Here is a 24,677-nt window from a genome sequence, read left to right as displayed (position 1 = left end):
GCTATGAAACAATAGTGCCACATGGGGCACTAATTGTGAAAATACGGTAAGGCATCATCTAATTATAATGAATAACATCAGTGCATCAAAGTTTGTCCAGTCAACAGTCACTATAAGGTGATATGTACATAACACATCTATTTCTGGTGGTGTTCCAGAAGGGACCGGAGAACATCTATGCATACTACACACAAAGTGCTATAATAAAGTTCTAGTAGCCACTCATAAATCAACTCAACAGAATGCTGTTAGCCACAGGCCTCGGCAGATTTGTTACAGCATCTCCAAGTCCATTGGAATTTGAACTAGCAAACTTGCATAGGGCATCCTATGTATTTCTAAGGGCTGAGAAGTGCCGCTTCTATGTAAGATACATAATAATAATAATAATAATAATTATTATTATTATTGAGTCACCGCCGTGGCTTAGTGGTTAGCGACAATGGCTACCACTCCATGGTTTGGGGGTTCAAACCCCAGTGACGACAGTAAATTGTGAAACTTGTCTGTCTTTCTTTCTCATGTTTCTCTAGCTTTATCCATGAGACTATGACTCGTTTCAGTCGTTGGGGAGTTTCTGTGGTCTGGCGAACGGTCTGTTGACGATGACGTCCGGTGCTTTCCTGGTGGTCGTTGATATCCACTAGGTGTGCTGTATCGAGTACGCGGTCACCGTAATGCCTGCAATCTATATCGAATTGGCTAGTCATTGATCGCCGTATGGACTACACGGAAACATGTACCCCGCTGGGCTCACCTGCCGGGTTGGTGGGCGCCCAGATGGGGGTAAAGACCCCACTTGCCCATTATGGAGGGGCATAACGACATACGCTCCTTGCAGGGATGGGGGTAGGGGGTTACAACAGATTGAGTCGACATATCAATCTTGTATTGTGAGGCTGAACTGTTACCTTGCTGACAGTTCTGATCCTTTCATGCAGATGATACGGGAGTGTGACTCTGGAAAATCTTCACACTCGATCAAGCACATGGCTTGTCGGTTTACTGCACAGCTGCGAAGGAGTCTTGCTTCGGACGACAAGTTGCAGAGCTTACACAGGAATGCATCCATCTCGGTTGAAGGTGGCTTCGAGCAAGCATCTGAAACAGATGCGAGACATTACCGTACGTGTTGCAGTTCTCTTCGTGTGCGGTCCTGGAGCGGGAAGCCTATGCACGGGCAGTATCGTTGTCTCACTGAGCAACCGCCTGTGGACATGAAAGAGACCTACGGATGGCTAAAGGCAGCGAATCTTCCTGCTGCAACTGAGGGACTGGTTGTTGCTGCTCAAGACCAAGCTCTTCGGACTCGGTACTATGAGCGCAAGATTCTACATCGTGATGTCAGTCCTACTTGCCGCATGTGCAGTGTAGGCCTGGAAACAGTCGACCACATTGTGGCAGGCTGTAGTGCTTTGGCACCGACGGACTACACTGATCGACACAATCAGGTGGCATCCACCATTCACTGGGACGTTCGTCGCCATTTTGGGGTTTCAGTGGAGAGCAGATGGTACCGGCATCATCCTGATAGGCTTGTGGAGATGGATGACATTACTATGATGTGGGATACCACCATCCCCACTGCAAGGAAGATCAAAGCCAATCGTCCAGACATCTGTCTCAGAAATAGGAAGACAAACACTTGTCTTCTTATTGATATCAGCTGTCCCGCTGATGGCAACATTGGCAAGAAACATGCTGAGAAGTTGGCGAAGTACAGCGACTTGCGAGTGGAGATAAGCCGCATGTGGCATTGTCGAACACTGGTGGTTCCGGTGGTCTTGGGAGGTTTGGGCACAGTGCACGCAGGTATTGCACGGTGGCTGGACATTATTCCAGGTCATCACAACCTGCAGCATTTACAGAAAACAGTGCTTCTGGGATCTACTCGGATCCTTCGTAAAGTCATGTCTTCTTTCTAGACAGCCGTGATGGTCTAAGTACTTCTGAAGCAGGGTTTGATTCCGGTACTTGTAATAGACTTTACAAATCAGACTGATCTGGTTGAGCACGACATAATACTACTACTACTACTACTACTACTACTACTACTACTACTACTAATAATAATAATAATAATAGGAGTGGCAGCCTTGCAATAGGAATAGAGAAGATGTGGTGTTGGACAGGGAAAGTAGCCCGGGCAACTGTCTTCACTGTCTGACAATATACACAACGACAGCAGTCGATTACTACTAGTACTACATGTGTGTATAGACTTGCAATCTAATTGAATTCCATATCCACGGTGTGTGCTGACGTACAGACAGACGTAAAAACAAACAACTGCAGTGTCATAAATTTGTGTGTTTCTATGTTTGGCACTCACACTATCAAATTGTGAACCAGTCGATGACACAAACAACTGCTTGTGTAGCTGTAATGTGTTACAGTGACATACACTGCACTTTGCTTTACAATTTGATTTACGTTTACTAAAGTTTGGATTAAACACCGATTGACATATAAGGCAAACGCATTTTGTAAATCAAGCGAATTTATTTTAAAGTATTGAACCAGTGGTGTGCACTTTGCTGGCCACGTGACCAACACTGATGTTTTGTATCTGTAGGATGAAAACAGTCATTTGAAGTCTAAAGTTGACGAGTTGGAATCAAGTTTGTCGAAGCTCAAACAAGAACACTGTGAGTCCGTTATCATATCAGATCGTGCTCTTCACGGTGTGGAAACCAACAGGCATGGGAAAGAATAAAGCAACAGTCCAGGATGTGTTTGTAATGGATGGTCGCTTGCTGTTGTTTCTAGATTCGAGTTGAAGGAGACGGGTGAAGAAGTGGGTGTGGGTGTTGAGTTGAGTGATGGACACTTTGGCTTGGAAGACGTTCTACAGCATGATAATGGCAATTTGTTACTAGAGGAGAGTCCCATACTCGTTCAAAGTGAGATCAACATTAGAGATATGTTGTATGTTTCAGGCATGCCTGAATCAATCGTTTGATATACTTATGCGTGAGTCAGTTAGGGTTTGTGCATGTGTCTGTGTCTGTCTGTCTGTCTGTCTGTCTGTCTTTTTGTCTGTCTGTTTGTCTGTCTGTCTCTGCCTGTCTGTCTGTTTGTCTGTCTGTCTCTCTGCCTTTTCATCAGACTAACAGTCTGTGTGTTGTGTGTGTGTGTGTGTGTGTGTGTGTCTGTCTGTCTGTCTGTCTGTCTGTCTGTCTGTCTGTCTGTCTGTCTGTTTGTCTGTCTGTCTGTTTGTCTATCTGTCTGTTTGTCTGTTTGTCTCTCTGCCTGTCCATCAGACTAACAATCTGTGTGTGTGTCTGTCTGTCTATTTTGTCTGTCTGTCTGACTATCTCTTTGTTTGTGTCTCTGTCTGTCTGTCTGTCTGTCTGTCTGTCTATCTGTCTGCCTGCCTGTCTGTCTGTCTGTCTGTCTGTCTGTCTGTCTGTTTGTCTGTATGTCTGTTTGTCTCTTTGTTAGACTTACAGTCTGTGTGTTTGTCCAACTATCAGTATGTGTATCATTTGTCTGTCTTTACTGTTATTTTAGGTTCACCCGATGATCACCAAGCTGTTCCTTTAATGACATCAAGTCGAAAATCAGTTGTGTTATCACATCCATCTTCTCTTGAAGACTACGGTCCTGAGTTAAATGTATCGGGGTCAGCTCACAGCTACGTGGTGGGCAGTTTGTCTGACAGTTCCCTGTGTGTTACACCATTGAGTTCTGAGAGTCACTGGAGTCTTAAGGTATGTAGAGCATGTATACATTTGAGATCAACAGAAACATTCAAACAGCAGAGAGATTAGCAGTTAGATGGACACATGGAAGTAGGTAGATTAATAGACAGACAGACAGACACACACACACACACACACACACACACACACACACACACACACACACACACACACACACACACACACACACACACACACACACAGATTTAAGGTTTCGACTGCCGCTTGTTGTTGCAGAGCGAAGATCTTGATATGGCTGGAATATTTAAAACCGATGAACTCGACAAAGTCCTCGATGCCCGAATATCAGCATTTGAATCTAGTGTCGACATCAACGGAGATCAATTCAACCAATAAAATCACTAGATGACAGTCATTGCTCGCTCTTGTATGAAACACACTCGTTGAGTTTAATTTACGATATACCGGTATACGACATTATTCTGCAATGAAATATAATTTGCATAAAGGATCGTTAGATCATTAGAGACGGGTTAATTATCCGGGACATATTATCCGGGACAAATTATCCGGGAATGGTTTTCGCTGACATGAAAGAAAATTTGGAGTGTAACTACAGATATGACAATTTGTAAGTTTTTTCTTGAAGGACGTTGCAGCTTCGGTGACAGATGTCGTAATGAACATCCGAGAGGAGGTTTACAGGGCAGACCTAACGCCAGGGGTGAGAATGAATGAATACGCGCCAAACATATTTTTCGTCAATTTTTAAATAATTAATTATTTGCTCTAAACAGATGTCTGCAAGTTCTTTCAACAAGGAAATTGTCGATATGGTGACAAGTGCAAGTTTTATCATCCTGACGGCAGAACACGTACGGTACTAACCTTTTGATATGAAGGGAACTGATTTGTCTGTATTTGTAGAGCAGAGAAGTGGCTTTTATAGAAGCGAGAGACATTCTGATGGAGTGAGGAACACAAAGTTTATAGAGTAGCAATTAATAAAGGAATTAGTTAATAAATAAAGATAGTAAAATTAATTAATTAGAATTAATCAATGTATATTATTTATTAATAATATATTTATATAACTAATTGTATGCAAGTCATGTATGTATTATTAATTAATTAGTTATATTAATGGTAGACTTTGTAAATAATTCTTTAACAGTTTGTGTAATCTTTTTTGTGTTATATTAATTTTTACGTGTAATTTTTACATGGTATTGTAAGGGGTCATCCATATAATTGTCGACATTTACTGAAGCGTACAAAACGTACTCTTTCTGCATACCCTTTCCTCTCCCCTAAGTGTACATAAAAATGTTGCTCGTGTGAAGCTACCATTTTTGTTACCTGGTACCTATTACAATAAACAATATTGAAACTGCAGGACCACAACGTGATGTCCTTGCGCTTCAGTTTTTCTATCCTTCTAGAAGCTCTTTTAAAGATTGCAACGCACAGGTCATCGTTCTGGCCAGTGCTATAGCGATCTTTCATTGCTGTTGTGCCTTCTCAACAGCTGCCTTGTGAGTCAGAGACAGCTGTTTGCTGCATGTGTTTGAAGCGTGATGGCGTGGGATGGGACATACGCTGCTGTACCGAGAGGCTTGTGTCAGAGACCTTGCACAGTTTACAAAACACCAGCAAACAGATTTCAGCATTTTGTGGTGAAGACGAATGCGTTTACAAAGTGCTGGTATCTGTTTGCTGGTGTTATGAACCACGCAAGGGCTCTAACACAAGTCTCTCAGTACAGCAGTGTATGTTCCATCCCAAGCCATCACGCTTCAAGCACGTTTGGCAAACAGCTAGAGCGCGCTATCTGCATCATTTTTTGTAGACACACGTACAACATGCGTAGGTGTAAATGCAATATCCTCACTTCAGTATCACTTCTTATCCACTTCTCGACCACGAGATCATCAACATTTATACTCTGCCCCAAAGCGTACAGCTACTCTAACCCCCTTCCCCTAGCGTATGCTTTGTACGCTTGAGTAAATGTCGACAATTATGGATGACCCCTAAACTGTTTCCACTAGAAGCTTGCCCATCCGTGACGTGCAAGACAAACCGTCTGGGATCGCTGTAGTATTCGTTGAGCGAAGCTTATTTTGAAGTATTGGGCTGCTCAGTTGTCGAATCATAGTAACTGTTGGTTGTCATTCATTCAGCATCTACTACCTCAGTCCTACGAATTTGCATGACGATGACCAATGACAGGCCCGTAGGAAGCATAATAAAAGTGGTCCGGCCTAATGCGCACTAAGAGGGTGTGGTCTAAAATAGCACACCAAGAGAGTCTTTAGTTTACTTATGTTTCAACTATATATATATATATATATATATATATATATATATATATAACACAGGGATTTTTCTAACCCCTTCAAACATGCGTCCTTATTTATTGTGCAGCTTTAGCCCCGCCCCAAAAGGCGTAGCCAAAGTTGATGATGTGTTAACCTTTTGACTCACAAAAACACTAAATTCAACAAAACACTGTACTGTTGAATTCCTGCTGTACTTGCGTTCCAGTTTTTTCATTTGTATACATGTACTCCAGCTGTTTGTCTGTCATAACTGTCGGTATATGGAAACGAGGCATTTGAAAGTGTGAAGTTGAAGGGCCAGCAGCACGCCTGGCTCTCTTTTATTAATTATTTATTTAAGTTTATTAGGTTATCTAAGCCCTTCCTATGAAAGAAATGAAGTTCTATGAAAGAAATGAAGTTGTAGTACATTTTTAGGGTCGGTATGCTGCTCTATCTGATGGTCATCGATATCAGCAAGGCAATCAAATCACCAGTGGAAGAAATCAATACGCTGACTACAACAGAAGCACAAACTATAGGCAACAGCCACAACACAATCAAGGTGTGCTGCAAAGCTGGAATTCAGATTCTGTTGTTTGTGAATGAGTTAATTAAGGTGATCTACGATTTCAACAAAATGATGGTAACGCTTGGAGACATCAGAGAGATCCGAATCCCCTTTGTAGAAGTGATGTACGAGAGAGAGCTGCAGATCAGCCAACAATGGCAGAAATCAGGTAGTTAATTTTATTAATCCTTGCAATTTGGCTAATTTACAATTTTAATAATATTTTGGTTGACATGATTGTTTGTTTATGTATGTTTATCATTTATTTATTTATTTGTTTATTTATTATTTACTTATTTATTTATTTATTTGTTTAATATTTATTTATTTGTTTGTGTGTGTGTGTGTGTGTGTGTGTGTGTGTGTGTGTGTGTGTGTGTGTGTGTGTTGTGCTCAACCAGATCAGTCTGGTTTGTAAAGTCTATTACAAGTACCGGAATCAAACACTGCTTCAGAAGTACTTAGACCATCACGGCTGTCTAGAAAGAAGACATGACTTTACGAAGGATCCGAGTAGATCCCAGAAGCACTGTTTTCTGTAAGTGCTGCAGGTTGTGATGACCTGGAATAATGTCCAGCCACCGTGCAATACCTGCATGCACTGTGCCCAAAGCTCCCAAGACCACCGGAACCACCAGTATTCGACAATGCCACATGTGGCTTATCTCCACTCGCAAGTCGCTGTACTTCGCCAACTTCTCAGCATGTTTCTTGCCAATGTTGCCATCAGCAGTACAGCTGATATCAATAAGAAGACAAGTGTTTGTCTTCCTATTTCTGAGACAGATGTCTGGACGATTGGCTTTGATCTTCCTTGCAGTGGGGATGGTGGTATCCTACATCATAGTAATGTCATCCATCTCCACAAGCCTATCAGGATGATGCCGGTACCATCTGCTCTCCACTGGAACCCCAAAATGGCGACAAACATCCCAGTGAATGGTGGATGCCACCTGATTGTGTCGATCAGTGTAGTCCGTCGGTGCCAAAGCACTACAGCCTGCCACAATGTGGTCGACTGTTTCCAGGCCTACACTGCACATGCGGCAAGTATGTATGTTTATTATTTATTTATTTGTTTGTTTATTTATTAATTATTTATTTATTTGTTTGTTTACTATTTATTATTTATTTGTTTATTATTTATTGATTTATTTATTATTTATTTGTTTGTTTGTTTATTTATTATTTATTTGTTTATTTATTTGTTTGTTTATTTATTTATTATTTATTTATTTTTTATTTTTTATTGTTTATTTATTTATTTATCTTTATTTGTTTATTTATTTATTATTTATTTATTTACTTTTTATTTATTTTATTTATTTGTTTATTTATTTATTTATTTATTTATTTGTTTATTATTTATTTATTTGTTTATTTATTTTTTATTTATTTATTTTTTATTTATTTCTTTATTTGTTTATTTTTTTAATTGTTTGTTTATTTATTTATGTATTTGTTTATTTATTTTATTTATGTATTTATTTATTTATGTATTTATTTATTTATTTATTTATTTAGATATTTTAATTTTATTTGTTTATCTATTGATATATTTATTTGTTTATTTATTTAATTGTTTGTGTGTATGTGTGTTAGAGACTATATATTGATGTCTCATCTGTGTGTTAAAGGAATACAATACACTGTGACATGGACGAGTGGGGAAGGAGCGACATTTGGCAGTTGTCCTCATATTCAGTCAGAGGAAGTGATGTGTGTATTGGAGGTTAGTTATAGAAATTGTTGTCGTTCTGTGTTACGATGATACACCACCACGTGTTGTTATCTGCTGTTTAACTGCTTGCTTCCTTACACGTCTATTATCATTCTGTTTACTGCATGTTTTTGTGTTCTATTTTATTAATTTTATCAGTTTATCTATTTTTCAAACTACATGTGTGAACACATACATGTACATAATAATTGAACAGCTGGAAAGCATGAATGGTCACTTGTATACCGTATTTCTTTGTTTATACGCCGCAGCTTACACTACATATAAATGTGAATGTCGCACCCCAGTGTACAGATAAAAGATAAATGCCACTCTTGAATAAATACCGCATTTCAATGAATTCCAATAGATCTAGCTCAGAGTTTGAAGGAAAATTCATACGACGACTTTGCCTATTCTGTACATACGAATATACGCTGCCTTTGAATAAACGCCTCCCTTGAATAAACAAGCAGATACACCACCTTTGAATAAACGCCACCCTTGAATAAATGCTGCCCTGAGTAAACGCTGCACTTGATTGAAGAAATAAGGTACAGGACCCCAAGTGTGTTTGTCTGTTAACCTGTAAGGACAGATTACATATGAGTTATTGTATTAATTAAATCGTTTCATTTGTGTGACTGCTTCCATTAATTAACGAGTTCAAAAGTTTATAACATTGACACAACAGTTGGGCGAGAATTCTAAGGTCACTTTGTGCTTGAAGATTTCGAAGAATTTAGTCAAGAAGAGATTCGATGGGAAGCGTACCAAGCGAAAACCATAGAACGAGTGCCCGAATACGTTAGAGACATTTATGCATCGTTCTTTGTTTCCAGCCGTTAGTTCTCACATCATTTGTCTCTCTGACAGAAAGCCAATCTCATGAGGCTCTTACATGCTAACAGAACAGAACGAAATCGGATCAAGACAGACAGGAACCTTGCAGCTCAAGTAATGTCATTCTGTGTAGGGTATTCAGTCAAATGTACACTCAAACCTCTCTAATCCGGACAGTATGGGACCAGCCGCTGTGTCTGGATTCTAGAAATGTCCAGAAGATAGAGATAGCTAACGCGTGTTATATTCTTGGAATCCCAGACCATTTTAGTGTTAGTCTTGTGCAGCCATCTTCTTCTCCTTTTTGACTTTTGACTTTGAAGTTAAAGAGGGGAGAGGGTGGCTGTGCGAGACTATTTTAGTATAAAGTGAACGTCATACAGTCTGGTCTGCATACAATATCGTGTACAGTACACACTTGTACTACACTATTGTACATGTGTACTTTGTACTACAGTTACATACGTTACGTACATGTTCTTCTACACACTGCCACATGATACTCAAGACGGGCTTGAGAATTGAATGTTTATACGGGGAGTTACATGCCAAAGTGCTTGGCCTTGGAGTCCCAAGACCTGATATGCACTGGGAAAAGTGTCCAGTCTAGAGAGGTGTCCGGATTAGGGAGGTTTGAGTGTATTGTATTGTTGACTGTCTGAACAAAGAACTAGACGTATGACGAGATTAGAGTGAATGTTGACTGTAGGTTGGTGGTGGTTGTGTACCTCAGGGGCAGTGGGCTAATCGGCACCAGCAAGGTGGAGGAATACTTAGTGGGCAAATGGAGCGACAACAGTCAATATTGGGGGTTGAGTCACAGCCACAGAGTTCTATGGCGATCTTGAGTCCAAGTAATGTGCGATATTATATGCGTTTGGACATTGGGATTGTGGATGTTTTGTTATTGATTTGTGTCTAGTTGTTGGTCCGGGAATTTTTGTAAACCAGCAAAATCAAACTCAGAGTCAGCCAGGTAAACAGAATGCAAAGTGATACAGATGGATGGATGGATAGATGACAGACAGACGGACAGACAGACAGACAGACATCACAAGGTGTGCATACACACACACACACACACACACACACACACACACACACACACACACACACACACATGGTGCACACACACGCACGCACACACGTGCATACACTACAGACTTTGAATCCACACGTCAATTAATTGCCATAATATTGTTTTAAGGAGTAAGTTCAGTACAACAACAACAACAACAACAACAACAGCAATCAACACAGCCATCTAATGTGCAAGCACAACAACAAACATCTTCAGATCAAGTTAGACTTTCAGGTACTAAAGTATCCGAGGAAGACCTCTTGCAGTTTAAGGCGGACAAATTTATTTTAGGCAAAGTTCCCGAATGTCCTCCACCTCTAGAACTTTGCTAGTGTTGGACAACTTTGTTCTTTAAGATTTTTGCTATGATATGAAGTTATTGGTCACCACATGGCACATCACACGCAATAGGCGAACATGACATAATACAACTAACTAATGTAACTGCTATACCCTTAGCCTGAATATCCGGGTCTCAGGTAATTATTACTTCAACTGGTGCCCAGTCCTCCCTCGCGCTAGGTTGCTACACCACACATGCGCTAGCTGTCACGTGTGCATAGGACCATGTGGTCACAGGTGTTGTTGGCCTAAGCACGTGGTTTCACGTGTGTTGGTGTGCTTAGGCCAACAACATGTGTGAACCCACATGGTCTTATGCACACATTTAGTAGCAACTTAGCGCGAAGGAAGGCTGGGCATGAGTCTAGCTTCAACAATTGTTGACTGTTTGTCTATTCTATTGATTAGTATCCATGACCATTCTGGTTTTTGATTGACCCTCATGTAGACAAGTTATGCATGTCAAGCTTCGTCCGAGTTTGTGTCATACTCTGCATGATGCAATATTTGTAGAGCACCATCACATCATCGTTTGATCATGCATGCAACGTCTTGAAGCTGAACATGTTCTGTTAACTGTGTAGAAGTTGTGATATTCGTGACCTCATTCAAACAGGTTGACACCATTTGATTACAAACCCAGGTCTTAAGTAGTCTTGGCCTCCCAGACCCGAGTAGCGCCGATTCAAAATTGTTGAATCGGTGCTACACAGGTCTGGGAGATTGAGGCTAACTGCACAGTCAGAGCCGTATATATAGAGCCGTGCACAGTCAGAGCCGTATATACGGCTTTGTATACAGTGCATGAGCCACACCTAACTCGGTTGTGTCATCAGTTTTTGTGGTGACAGCCTGGTTGTTAGATAGAAAGGGTGTTTTGCTGTAGTTTACAGATATATTTACCTGAGGCGTGAAAGTGCTGGCCGAACCACTCACAACCTATGCCTCCGCGCATGTGCACATTGTCACAAGAGTGGATGCCGCTAATCCTCTACGTGTTTCAATAACGCACACATGATATATGTTGCTATGTTAATTATTTTAACAACACAACACAAAGTGTCTAGCTAATTGGACATGTCTTGACATATGGTGTCTCTAACGTCCACGTGACCTTGTATCTCGTTACGTATATGCGTCCTTGTACACCTACTATTCTGTACAGCTGCTCACCTACTATTCTGTACGCTAGCAGCTGAGGGTAGCACTATAGTGCTTGTTCACTCTAACTCAAAGGTAGTCTCACGTAGCCAGACCTTCTCTGCCACTACACTTCCAGCGATGAGGACCTTGAATTGTGGCTGCACAGGTCTGGGAGGTTGAGGCTAGGAAGGGTCTGGGGAAATGACTGTATACTTGTTCATCACTTCCCAAGAAGTGTGGGGATAAAGACCGCTTTAAAGATAGCAGGAGGTCTAAGTAGGGGTGCATTTCTTTTACCTAATCCAGCTAATCCGTATCCGCTGGATTAGCTGGATGAGCTGGATTAGCTAATCCATCTAATCTGGATTAGCTGGATTCAGTAAAAGAAATGCACTCTATGTGTCACTCAAAGCAGGGGGTCTAGGATCAATCCCATTTGCGTGTGTTCTAATTAGAGATTCGTCCATCAGGTGTGTGTTCATGAGCAGCTAAGAGCTGCTTCATTTGTACAGTGCCATGCTATACCATTTAATCTAAATGGTTTCAGTTGCTGGTCCATTGGTGGTAAGTACAAGTTAATTGGATAATGGCCATGGCCCACCCGTTGCATTCGTATTTTAGATTTAGATTTCTTTGATAATGACCTTTGCTCCACCCGTTGTATCCGTATTTTTCGATGATGACTATCGCTCCATCCGTTGTATCCGTATTTTAGATGTCTTTGATATGCAAGAACGTTATCCTTCGGTTTCCTTTGTGGAAGGGGCTTAGATAGTTTAATAAACAGAAATGCCAAGACTTAGCGATTTGTAATGATACCGAGATCATTACGAAGCGGAGATAATGCAGATTTTCAGAGTTTATGGTGAGTAGACACTAGAGGTTCAACTGAGTGGAACGATGACGTGACTGTGTAGGGGGTCGAGGCATTCTGCCGGTATCTACGGTTAATTAGTCTCGTGTACCCGGCTTATGATGTCTAGATACGGACTAATAAGACATCGTGAACTGTAGACGGTCTCAGTCTGGAGCGCTTGGTTTTCTGTGCAGGTTGAGATATGATTTCGTTTGGCGTCGTGTTGATATTCCTGCATGTGATGACTGCAGCCCGATTGGCATCTTCGTCTTGCTGCGCTGTCAGCCCACATAATCAATTCGTTGGCATTGGTTAGTCCGATTTGTAATAAACTGTGATTGCGTTTTACTTCAATGATGCATGTTTACAGCCAGCGGCTACCGTCTTATTTTCAGCAGAGTGGGGAGGTGTCAAGGCTCTTGTACTTCGAACGCGATAAGAGTTCAAACAGACGGCGGAATCGACAATTTTAGTGGTCCTCAACCCACCCACCCAACCGACTTGTTTCTCGGATGTTCTCTTCTTACGAACCATTTCAATGTGAAGTAGCAATTTGACAGTCTATATCCAATCGACATGTGGAATGCGCACACGATAAAGGTCCCACCCGTCGCTCCTTACTGCGGCGACATCATACGCATTAAGTTTAAATTCTGCGTCAGATGTGCAGGTGGCGCCTCGTGGAACGACTGGATCCACATTTGGAATCCTCGACCAGGTCAGGACCAACAGATATGGGGATCACGTCTGCACTTTCTGGATTCGATTGGCAAGGACTGGGGAGTATCTCTGTTTTACGCCTGCCATGAAAGAACCTACACTGCAGGCGATCCGGTCTTCAACTACATCGCCCAGTACGGAGAGTTGAACGTCGCTCTACAGGACGACTCGACCTTCGATTACACCCAACTAACTCTCTACTACGACACAACACCCAAGTCATGCTATCCTACCAAGACTACAGAGAAGAGTGAAGCCTTTCAATTGTTTACCGGCTGGAAACAGGTCAGTCTGGTTGACCATCTGGAATGTGGATGCCAGGGGAGTAGATTGTGTAGACGACATTCCATGAAACAGACTTTCTATAAAAATTCTCTTTACCAAAAAGACATCGACGTCGGCCGATGCCTCGGTCCTTGCTCTTCCTACGCTGGTGCTGCACGATCCTGTCGAGCTCTAAAAACCACATCTACGACAATCAACGGTCCCAACGGTCTGATCCTTGTACACCTACTTTGTGCGTGATCATGTGACTTGATTCGGGCTCTTTTTACTTGTGAAGGTGCTCAGTGTGTTGAGGTGATAAAATCATGTGCGTGCAGTGCGCAGTGCTACAAGAAATCTCACTACGAGCAATACGTAGAGAGCAACCCTTCATCTCAGACCGAACGTATCTTGGTGAGGGTGCTGCATGTCGCAGCCGTCGCTTTTGCACGCGTGTCTAGTCTAATATTTCTTTTCTTGACTGCATGTTTATAGAATTTCGACGTCGGTAAGTGTGTCGGTCAGTGCGGCTCGTCGCAGCAGAGTTGTGTTCCAACTGCATTTAAAATATTGTCCAGCTCAATCCTTCTACGCGACGGGACCACCAAGAAAATCCATGGCGTCACATCATGTGGTTGTCACAGCTAGAGTCCTTGGGGTCGACGCCATGCTTCTGAGAAATGGATGAGGCAACATCAGGAACTCTATTGTACTCGTGAAGACATTATAAAAAAGCTAAGTTTACGGCCGTAAAGGTCTTGGTTTCACATTTAGCCCCAAAGTCACGTGATTTGGTTGTAACGCGTGTACACTGTATCTAGACTCGTTTTTGTGGCTCTGTACAACATGGTCGTAAATTAAAAGTCAGAATGATTCATTGAGCGACACAAATTTATACTCGCGGAACGAGTCTGAGTACGTAATACGGTCTAGAACTTGATTACACCGGGTCTGATCTAAGGTGGTCGACATGTTGGTGTAAAGAAGGACGCAGAAATCTTGGTGATCCGTGAGACGCGGACACCCACCCTACTAACGGTATGCAATTAGCGTCTGGTGCACGTGACCGTTCTTTTCGCTAAAATGCTTGACTTTCTAAGACAATATCTGCATGGAGTTGCTAAAATCTTTATTGGAGATGCTCCACAACACATGCAATGACGACGTCCTTTGTCTGGCTCCCCAGGCGTTGTGTTACTTAATTTAATTGCCTAACGATGCTCCTTGCGCTTTTGTTGTTTAATCTGGCTTTGCTTTTACTTCTGCGGAGGCGAAGTATAGTGTAGTATACTTAATAAATAGAGACTCGAATAGTTATACAGTGTGAACGCGCAAAAGCAAAGGATATCTCGGATTAATTAACTTACTCACGTGATTTCTTGTTGAACCAAGGGGGCAGATGGGCTATGGCCTACCAACTTTGGAAATGGGACTTTCGCCAACGAGCTTTTGGCGAGAACTTTCGGAAATATTGTTTAAGTGATTAAATATATTAGCTATTTTTACGTCGGCTGTGGCTACGCAAGTGGCCCATCCAACATCTGGAGTGCTGAGTTCAGCGGCAGCGTTCAGAGATAGAACACTAGCCTCAGCGGCTCGTCGCTCACATTTGGAACTTGCCGCTTTTGCTGCGCGGCATCTGTTAACGATGTTCCGTTGCCGTTCATTTCTGATCTCAACGGCGTGCCGCTTGTTGCAGCTCAGCTGAACGGCACATATTGTGATAGTCTCGTGTAACCAGCTTCTACAATGGCGTGCCGTTTCTGCCCATCCATGCAGCCCGTAGCGACTAGTGCATGAAATAGAGGTGATTGTGAGTAGTGTTGGTCAAGCACGCAAAGACCTTGGTGATCCGTGGGAGAGTCCGACGGACACACACTACTGTAATGTACAAACGTATGGTGCACGTGACCGTTCTTTTTTGCGAAAATACTAGGCTTTCTAAAACAATATCTGGATCTATATAGAGTCTATCGGATATAGAACACGTGCAAGTGCTAGATCTAGAGCCTAGAGCAGGAGCGCACATGCAATATGGTAGTGTAATTACAGGTCGCACGTGTACGTACTGTACCCCAGTATGCTATGACGTCATCATATCAAGAAATTTACCATTTAAAATTTAAAGAAAGAGTATTCTTTCGGACATAAATTAGCTTGTCCTGCCATTGCGTCACCTAAGTCGGCGCCACTGTCTAGGCTCTATGCATGTATTGTCTATCAAGGTTGCCATAGTTTATAGGGGTCAGTAGATGATAAGTCACAATTTTAAATTTAAATTTAAATTTTTAAGTCTTATTGTTTACATTTTAAATTAATTTTTATGTTTTAATTTTTAAGATTTAAGTTTTGATTTTGAATTTTAATTTTTTAATTTTATGTTTTTATTCTTATTTTACATTTTAAATTAATTTTTAAGTTTTCAAGTTTTCGGTTTTAATTTTTAACTTTTATTTTTTATTTTTTATTTTTTGCATTTCAAATTAATTTTTATATTTTAATTCTTAATTTTTATGTCTTGATTTTAAATTTTTAATTAATTTTAAAGTTTACATCTTAATTTCAAACTTTTAAATTTAATTAATTTAAAATGAAAAAAATTATTTTAATATAGACAAGGGTAAGAGCTAATCTCTGACAGAAGTGGGTTAATTGGTTCGTTGTCATCCCCTCGAACCTCCTAGGTACTCGCCTTGACTAGGGGTTGGCAGTTATGCTGTGTGTGTTGAGTCTATTGGGATTGTCTCACCTTCATGATTGACTGAATGCTTCGGAATGTGACTGGATGTTTCCAGGCCAGATGTTTTCTGCCGTCAGTCAGGCTGCGTATCATCACATCACGAAATTGTAATGCAGTGTACGCAAGTCCCAAAGAGTTTTCGTTTTATATGAAGATGGAAAATTAACGTTTTGTGTTTGCTCTGGCTGTGTGTGTGTGTGTGTGTGTGTGTGTGTGTGTGTGTGTGTGTGTGTGTGTGTGTGTGTGTGTGTGTCTGTGTGTGTCTGTGTGTGTCTGTGTGTGTCTGTGTGTGTCTGTGTGTGTCTCTGTGTGTGTGTGTGTCTGTGTCTGTCTGTCTGTCTGTCTGTCTGTCTGTCTGTCTGTCTGTCTGTCTGTCTGTCTGGTAGTATATTTTCAAACATGAACTATGGTACAATAGCAAATAAAGGCTAATTACGAGTCCATGCAGATTTCAAGTTCTATAAGATTATAAGGACATAAAGTCCTTGTTTATGCTAGAATGCTATTTATGTCAGATGCCTTCTTCTGGAACACACGAGCATTAATTGCACTACTGCAGTTTGATAGCAATTCGCTTCCTCCAGTAGTCTTTGAATTTACTTGCATTTTGTCGGCCTTTGTCACCTCTTGATCTTTTTGACAAGGTGTTTAGATAGTTCTCTGCATTTCCCCCCCCCCCCCCCCCCCATCTCCCATAATGTTCTAATACTAGGGGAATCGTCTGTTCAGACATACCTCCTGGATATGTTTCTTTTCTGTATCTTGCCTTTTTTCTGTCTTCTCGTCTTGATGCCGCAGCTCCATCAATTGTAGCAGATAGAGGGAATATGTCCGAACTCCACGGGTGGGCTAAGGTGTCTAAAACAGAGATGTCTGGACGGCTTTCAGATGTTGAATACCTGCCTGTTGGTTCTTTCCTGTGGTGTATTTGAAGGCTTACCAAACACTCAGACCACACAGACATAATGGAATTGTGTGTCCAGACTGGTCCACCTCCAGTTTTACAAGTGATTTGGTGGTAGCCGCTGGAATCATGAATTGGTTTGCCAGTCACAAGCTTGTATTTCGTCATTGGAAGGTAAAGGTAAACCCAACCTCCAGAAAGCCACCAAGCGATACTCGCAGGTGCTGAGTGCAAACTTTCCAGAAGTGGGAATGGCAGAAATCCATGAGCCTGCTCCTTTGCCTTGTAGAGAACGAACTCTAGCTGCATCTCTGAGTGTTGTGGTGTTTTCTAAGAATTTTGTAGTTGTTTGGTTAGCCTTTTCTGCAGATAGTTTAAGCTGGAGCCTTTCTGGTTGAGCAGAGATGTCTAGAAGTGAATAAGCATCAGGTAGAGCAGAGCGAATAGCATTAGACAGAGAGCCTGGTTTAATCGGTTGTAAACCTGATATTATCTGTACGATTGAAGGCTCTAAACTAGGAAAGCGTATTGGTAATTCAATGAGTGAACGGGCCCATGAACCCAAAAAAGCAAACTGAGCGATATCCTCAATAGCAGTCAGTCCGAATCCACCGTACTTCACTGGTAACTGAGCCTGGAGCCAAGCGGCATCACCAAGTGAATCACAACCCAACAAGCTGGTGAATGTTGACCTGGTCTGGAGATCATGATGTTTGGCTGCAATCTTGAAGAGACTAGGAGAGACTGATTGAACTAGATGATTAATTCTTGGGACATGACAAAATCTGAGAAGTAACATAGCACTTTGGATGTCATCCAGTTGGGTTAGCTTGTTGCAAAGAATATTTCCAGCATTCGCTGGCTCGTAAATAGACTTCTCTATAAAGCGAGGATTTCCAATTGGAATACCCAAAGTCATTGTACCATCCTGAGAGATTGGAATAGTAGTCGGCACAGCTCTTACATCATCTGATACTGAGTTGCGGCTATAAATTTCACATTTTGAATCAGAAATCTGAAGCTGAAGCAAGGAAAATTGTTTGCGGAGACTTTCTAAAGCAGAAAGAACTGGATTTGGTGGTTCCACAATGAAGACATCATCTAAATATGCTAACACTTGTACGCCAAGGTTCTCTGACTGTAGCTTTGTCAAGATAGGATGGATCGTCATTGAAAACAATACTGGACCCGGGGTCTCCCTGATGAATACCTTGCTGAGAACCTAGTAAGACCACTTTAGTGTGTTGTAGAAATAAAAGAGGATTCTTGATCAGATACATTTGACTTATGTGGTAGAATAGGTCTGGAAATGAAGCAGCTACCTCAGCCAACATTTGACGACGATCCAGAGAGTTGAACGCATTTTCCACATTAGTTTTAAGCACAATCCACTCTGGTTGTGATTCCAGTAGAAGTTGTACATGATGGGCAAGAAGCTCGGTTCCACACTTTCTGTCTGTCTGTCTGTCTGTCAAGAATCATTTATTTCTTACAATCACACTATCATACATCACAGCAGAAACTACTCGACTAAAGCTAAATGCTTTATAGTGTTCATAGGTAAGTGTATACATATTTTCTGAGGCAAAAGAGACAACTAAAAGTACACTAATGATAAAAGAATTGAGTGCTGAGTGACTCGGGAATCTGACACCCACCACACAACACATTCAATTTCTTCTGAATGACCCGTGCGTTGCACTTTTGCAGCTGCACTGAAAATCGTCTGTCTGTCTGTCTGTCTGTCTGTCTGTCAATACATATATTTTTCATATTTGAATTAGGATACAATAGCAAATGGCTAACTACGTTTGTCCTATGACAATAAAAGCAAGAGAAAACAACTAACAACTAAATACAATATATAGTTAACTACTAATTAGTTAAAAGGGATTATGTGATCCCTTTTCTATAGAACATCTACGAGTCTCGGCACTTGGCTTGTCCCGACAAGGCATTACTGATTTTCTTCAGAAGTACATTGGCATTGCAACATTGCAATTGAATGGCAATTCTTTGACGCCAATTGGTCTTTAAACTCTGCCCTGTTTGATTTTCCAAAGTCATCCTTTGATTGTTTTGACAAGTCATCTAAATAGGTCTCTGCCTTCTTTCCCCATCTTCCAAAATGTTCCAAGACTAGTGGAACCACTCTCACAGACAACCCACCAGGATTTTTTTCTCATAGCGAGCCAACTTCCTGTCTTCCCTTCTAGCAGCGTCTGCTCCCTCCATAGTGGCTGACGTTGGAAATATGTCCGAATTCCACCGATGAGCAAGTGCTATATCTAACTCTACGTTGGAACCAATACCAGTATCAAAAACAACAATGTCTGGACAGCTATCAGATGTAGCATATCTATCTTTTGGCTCTTTTTGTGTTGAATTTTGAGATTGTTTAGACACTCTGACCACACAGACATGATCGAGTCAGGTGACCACACAGGACCGCTCCCTGTGTTGCATGTAATCTGATGATATCCGCTTGAGTCACCAGTTGCTCATCTACAGTCACATGTCTGAATTTATCACACAAAGGCAAGGGAAGTCCAAGTCTCAGGTAAGCCGCCAACCGAAATTCGGAGGGTCCAAGTGTGAATTTCCCTGAAGTTGGAATAGTAGACAACCAAGAGCCTGCACCTTTGCCTTGCAGAGAGCAAAGTCTAGCGCCATCTCGAAGTGAAGTTGCATTCTCAGTTAAGCAAGTAGCTTCAATTTTAGCATTTTGTTTTGAGAACTTGTGTTGAAGCCTCTTTGACTCAGACAACATCTCCAATAAGGACTGACATTGTGGTACAATTGAATTTAGTGTCTGACTTACACAGCTAAAAGAGGATGTTGACATGACAACTTTGTCTATTTCAGGTTATATATCTGGAAAACGAATGGGCAATTCATTCAAAGAAGGAGCCCACGAAGCCAGGAAGACTGATGAAGCAACTGATTGAACCAATGACATACAAAAACCACCATACTTGATTGGTTGGGTTGCTTGTTGCCATACAGTGTCATCTATTGAGTTGCAACCAAGCAAAGTAGTAAATGTTGACCTCGATTGAAGATCGTGAAGATCAGCTGCTGCCTTGAGAAGTTCTGGTGTCACTGAACGAGCTATGTGATTAATTCGAGGAATGTGACAGAATCTTAGTAATAGCATGGCACTTTGAATACCGTCCAGCTCAGTCAGCTGCTTGCAAAGGTTGTCTCCTGATTTTGCTGTCTCAACACAGTATTCTTGTATAAACTGAACCTTTCCAATTGGGATGCCTAGAATTGTTGAACCACCATAGTTGATAGGAATAGTGGTCTGATCGAGCTTATCAGACTCGAAAGTGGTGTAAGGCTGTAGATCTCACATTTGTGGTTAGCTATTTCAAGGTGTATTGTCTGTCTGTCTGTCTGTCTGTCTGTCTGTCTGTCTGTCTGTCTGTCTGTCTGTCTGTGTCTTGTGTGTGTGTGTGTGTGTGTGTGTGTGTGTGTGTGTGTGTGTGTGTGTGTGTGTGTGTGTGTGTGTGTGTGTGTGTGTGTGTGTGTGTGTGTGTGTGTGTGTGTGTGTGTTAGTCATACCACAAGATTAGCGGTGTTTCCCATCAACCTTTCGTCTCGCCATTGGGCTGAGTTTACTCGGTTCATCAGAACGTCGTTACCCTTTACCTGTCCGTGCATATGAATACACATAGACACTCGTTATAATATACTTCTGCATATGTTACACGTAGAAACCTTGGCGACTAGAGTCCAGCCTCCTCCAGCCGTCTCCATATCGCAGAATACCTGCATGTGCAGGAACGGTTTTATGCAAACACAATTATCAAGACAATATGCGCTGGTAATCTATTACATAGTATGGGTAGGCGGAAGACTCAAATGTTACCCAGTATGCTCCACTCCTAACTAAGCTGGCCACCACGTCTTATCAATATGTCATTAAAGGACCTAACATGTGTACATTATTATTAATATTATCGGTTAGGAATACCGTTGTTGTGTACGCTGTAATGTCTGTTACCTTCCACGAGTTTCTCTTGGAGATGATAGGGACAAGGACACATGGATACCCAGTTATGACCTGTGCAATATTCGAATCTCTCGCTTGTATCTCCACATCTACGAGAAGAAGACAGCAATGACTTGGTGATTGAGTGTGTGTGTGTGTGTGTGTGTGTGTGTGTGTGTGTGTGTGTGTGCGTGTGTGGATGAGCTGGATTAGCTAAGCCATCTAATCTGGATTAGCTGGATTAGGTAAAAGAAATGCACCCTATGTGTCACTCAAAGCAGAGGGTCTAGGATCAATCCCATTTGCGTGTGTTCTAATTAGAGATTCGTCGACCAGGTGTGTTCATGAGCAGCTAAGAGCTGCTTCATTTGTACCATGCGATGCCATTTAATCTAAATGTTTTCAGTTGCTGGTCCATTGTTCTTACAAGATAATTGGATAATGACCATGGCCCACCCGTTGCATTCGTATTTTAGATTTAGATTTCTTTGATACTGACCTTTGCTCCACCCGTTGTATCCGTATTTTTGATTTTTTCGATGATGACTATCGCTCCATCCGTTGTATCCGTATTTTTTATGTCTTTGATATGCAAAGAACGTTATGCTTCGGTTTCCTTTGTGGAAGGGGCTTAGATAGTTTAATAAACAGAAATGCCAAGACTTAGCGATTTGTAATGATACCGAGATCATTACGAAGCGGAGATAATGCAGATTTTCAAAGTTTAGGGTGAGTAGACAGTAGAGGATCAACTGAGTGGAACGATGACGTGACTGTGTAGGGGGTCGAGGCATTCTGCCGGTATCTACGGTTAACTAGTTTCGTGTACCCGACTTATGATGTCTAGATACGGACTAATAAGACATCGTGAACTGTAGACGGTCTCAGTCTGGAGCGCTTGGTCTTCTGTGCGAGTTGAGACATGAATTCGTTTGGCGTCGTGTTGATATTCCTGCATGTGATGACTGCAGCCCGATTGGCATCTTCTTCGTCTTGCTGCGCTGTCAGCCCACATTTTCAATACGTTGGCATTGGTTAGTCTACTCTTACACGATTTGTAATAAACTGTGATTACGTTTTACTTCAATGATGCATGTTTACAGCCAGCGGCTACCGTCCTATTTTCAGCAGAGTGGGGAGATGTCATGGCTCTTGTGCTTCGAAGTCGATAAGAATTCAAACAGACGGCGGAATCGACAATTTTAGTGGTCTTCAACCCACCCACCCAACCGACTTGTTTCTCGATTCTTCTCTTCTTAAAACTATGTCAATGTGAAGAAGCAATTTGACAGTCTATATCCAATCGACATGTGGAATGCGCACACGATAAAGGTCCCACCCGTCGCTCCTTACTGCGGAGACATCACACGCATTAAGTTTAAATTCTGCGTCAAATGTACACGTGGCCTCTCGTCCAACGACTGGATCCACATTTGGAATCCTCAACCAGGTCAGGACCAAAGGTTATGGGCATCACTTCAGCAGGATCTGGATTCGATTGGCAAGGACTGGAGAGTATCTCTGTTTTACGCCTGCCATGAAAGAACCTACACTACAGGCGATCCGGTCTTCGACTACATCGCCCAGTACGAAGATTTGAACGTCGCTCTACAGGACGACTCGACCTTCGATTACACCCAACTAACTCTCTACTACGACACAACACCCAAGTCATGCTATCCTACCAAGACTACAGAGAAGACTGTATTGGTTACCGGCTGGAAACAGGTCAGTCTGGTTGACCATCTGGAATGTAGATGCCAGGGGAGTAAATTGTGTAGACGACATTCCATGAAACAGACTTTCTTTAAACATTCTCGTTACCAAAAAGACATCGACGTCGGCCGATGCCTCGTTCCTTGCTCTTCATACGCTGGTGCTGCACGATCCTGTCAAGCAGTAGCAACGAGAAACACAACAATCAACGGTCCCAACGGTCTGATCCTTTTTTACCTACTTTGTGCGTGATCACGATTCGAGCTCTTTTTATACTTGTGAAGGTGCTCAGTGTGTTGAGGTGATAACGTCATGCGCGTGCAGTGCGCAATGCTACAAGAAATCTCACTACGAAGAATACGTAGAGGTCAACCCTTCATCTCAAACCGAACGTATCTTGGTGAGGATGCTGCATGCCCCAGCCGTCGCTTTTGCACACGTGATTAGTCTAATATTTCTCTTCCCGACTATTGTGCATGTATAGAATTTTGACGTTGGTAAGTGTGTCGGTCGATGTGGCTCGTCGCATCGGATTTGTGTTCCAACTGCATCTAAAACATTGTCCAACTCAATCCTTCTGCGCGACGGCACTAGAAGGACAATCTATGGCGTCAAATCGTGTGGCTGCTCCAGCTCAAAGACTTGGAGTGTGATTCAACGTTTGTGAAGACGTTATAAAAATTACGTTGCTATGGCATTTGTTTAATTAATTTACGGTCGTAAGTGTTTGTTTTCACATTTTAATTAGTGCTCCAAAGGCACGTGACTTGCTTGTAATATGCGTGCTTGTTCATGTGGCTCTCTAGACAATACATGGCCTTAAAGTCAGACTAAACTGGGTGAACGACACAAATCAATATTCGCGTAAACGCGTCCGAGTGCGTAGAACTTGATTACATCGTGTCTGACCAGAGCCATAGCTTTAAGAGTTCGGGATCTGACCAGAGCGATAGAGACCAGAGCCGTATATCTAAGGCTCTGCGTTAGACCTGAGCCTCGACCTCCCAGATTCGTCGTCATGTTAGTAAAGCAGTGGGAGAGTCAGACGGACGGACACTGTACTACTGTAGTAGTGTAGTAACGTATGATGCACGTGACGGTTTTTTTGCGAAAATGCTTGGCTTTCTAAGACAATATCTGGAGTTGCTAGAGTGAGTCACTAGCGAAGATAGAACACGCGCAAGTGCTATAGAGAGCTTAGAGCAGGGGCGCACATGCAATATGGTAGTTTAAAGGTCGCACGTGTACATTGCAGTAACCCAGATTATGCTATGACGTCACCGTATCAAGAAATTTAACGTTAAAATTTAAAGAAAAATTTCCTTTCGGGCATAAATTTGCTGGTTCTGCCCTTGCGTCACCTAAGTCGTCATCCTAACATTATGCATTAGGTGGTGGCCGCTGCTTCTCTGCAAAGTTTGAATCTTTTCATGCACGTACGTCACTGAATAGGCTCTATGCATGTATGGTCTATCAAGGTTGCCATGGTTGTCAGTGGGTGATTGGACCATTCAATTTTTGGCATTCTAATATTTACGTTTCTAATTTTCTCATTTCTAGTTTTAACCTTTGCAATAAACAGTTAAATTGGCTGGTTTTTTCTAATTTTTATGTTTTTAAGTTTTAAATCTTGTAAGTTTAAATTTTTAAATTTTAATTTTTTAATTTTGTTTTTAAATTTTTGATTTATTATTTTAATTTTTACATTTTAAATTAAATTTTAAGTTTTAAGTCATGAATTTAAATGAATTTAAATAAATTTAAAAGTTTAATTTTTTTATTTTTAAATCTTAT

The 24,677-nt window shown here is 41.6% G+C and overlaps 3 protein-coding genes across 4 annotated transcripts in view; all 3 read left to right on the top strand.

Moving 5' to 3' along the window:
* LOC134195760 (centrosomal protein of 63 kDa-like) overlaps positions 1 to 4,192 on the top strand; it is a 14,486-nt gene extending 10,294 nt beyond the window's left edge. The window contains exons 20-23 of the mRNA XM_062664839.1: positions 2,576 to 2,700; positions 2,770 to 2,903; positions 3,514 to 3,713; positions 3,942 to 4,192. Coding sequence (XP_062520823.1) covers positions 2,576 to 2,700; positions 2,770 to 2,903; positions 3,514 to 3,713; positions 3,942 to 4,061 — 579 coding nt within the window. The 3' untranslated portion in view covers positions 4,062 to 4,192. The remainder of the gene's footprint in view (positions 1 to 2,575; positions 2,701 to 2,769; positions 2,904 to 3,513; positions 3,714 to 3,941) is intronic.
* A 49-nt stretch (positions 4,193 to 4,241) lies between these two features.
* On the top strand, positions 4,242 to 10,643 carry LOC134195761 (nucleoporin NUP42-like). Its single transcript, XM_062664840.1, has 11 exons — positions 4,242 to 4,389; positions 4,463 to 4,540; positions 4,593 to 4,636; positions 6,425 to 6,551; positions 6,606 to 6,726; positions 8,195 to 8,289; positions 9,008 to 9,084; positions 9,154 to 9,234; positions 9,830 to 9,974; positions 10,043 to 10,096; positions 10,328 to 10,643. The coding sequence occupies exons 1-11, from the start codon at positions 4,287 to 4,289 to the stop codon at positions 10,531 to 10,533; spliced, it is 1,131 nt and encodes a 376-aa protein (XP_062520824.1). The 5' UTR covers positions 4,242 to 4,286; the 3' UTR covers positions 10,534 to 10,643.
* A 2,079-nt stretch (positions 10,644 to 12,722) lies between these two features.
* LOC134195762 (uncharacterized) lies at positions 12,723 to 14,404 on the top strand. 2 transcript variants are annotated; one of them, XM_062664842.1, is made up of 5 exons: positions 12,723 to 12,853; positions 12,913 to 13,755; positions 13,825 to 13,940; positions 14,022 to 14,034; positions 14,105 to 14,404. In XM_062664842.1, exons 2-5 carry the CDS (start codon positions 13,119 to 13,121, stop codon positions 14,212 to 14,214), a joined length of 876 nt encoding a protein of 291 aa, XP_062520826.1. In that variant the 5' UTR covers positions 12,723 to 12,853; positions 12,913 to 13,118; the 3' UTR covers positions 14,215 to 14,404. The 2 variants fall into 2 exon arrangements, with proteins under 2 accessions (XP_062520826.1, XP_062520825.1); XM_062664841.1 differs by having other exon boundaries at positions 14,022 to 14,404.
* Positions 14,405 to 24,677: the final 10,273 nt, after the last annotated feature.

This window comes from Corticium candelabrum, chromosome 20 (genome assembly GCF_963422355.1).
Source record: "Corticium candelabrum chromosome 20, ooCorCand1.1, whole genome shotgun sequence".
In the NCBI taxonomy this organism is placed as follows: domain Eukaryota; kingdom Metazoa; phylum Porifera; class Homoscleromorpha; order Homosclerophorida; family Plakinidae; genus Corticium; species Corticium candelabrum.
The sequence above is the reverse complement of the archived record's forward strand: the minus strand, read 5'-3'. Positions and strand labels throughout refer to the sequence as shown.

Excerpts from the sequence above, each read along its gene's own strand:
- LOC134195762 (XM_062664841.1), top strand. The coding sequence starts at position 13,119 with ATGTGGAATGCGCACACGATAAAGGTCCCACCCGTCGCTCCTTACTGC. Across the intron at positions 13,756-13,824 it reads GACAATCAACGGTCCCAACG|GTGCTCAGTGTGTTGAGGTG; the intron begins GTCTGATCCTTG and ends TTACTTGTGAAG. Across the intron at positions 13,941-14,021 it reads CTCAGACCGAACGTATCTTG|AATTTCGACGTCGGTAAGTG; the intron begins GTGAGGGTGCTG and ends GCATGTTTATAG.
- LOC134195761 (XM_062664840.1), top strand. The coding sequence starts at position 4,287 with ATGACAATTTGTAAGTTTTTTCTTGAAGGACGTTGCAGCTTCGGTGAC. Across the intron at positions 9,085-9,153 it reads TAGAACGAGTGCCCGAATAC|AAAGCCAATCTCATGAGGCT; the intron begins GTTAGAGACATT and ends TCTCTCTGACAG. Across the intron at positions 9,975-10,042 it reads TATGGCGATCTTGAGTCCAA|TTGTTGGTCCGGGAATTTTT; the intron begins GTAATGTGCGAT and ends ATTTGTGTCTAG.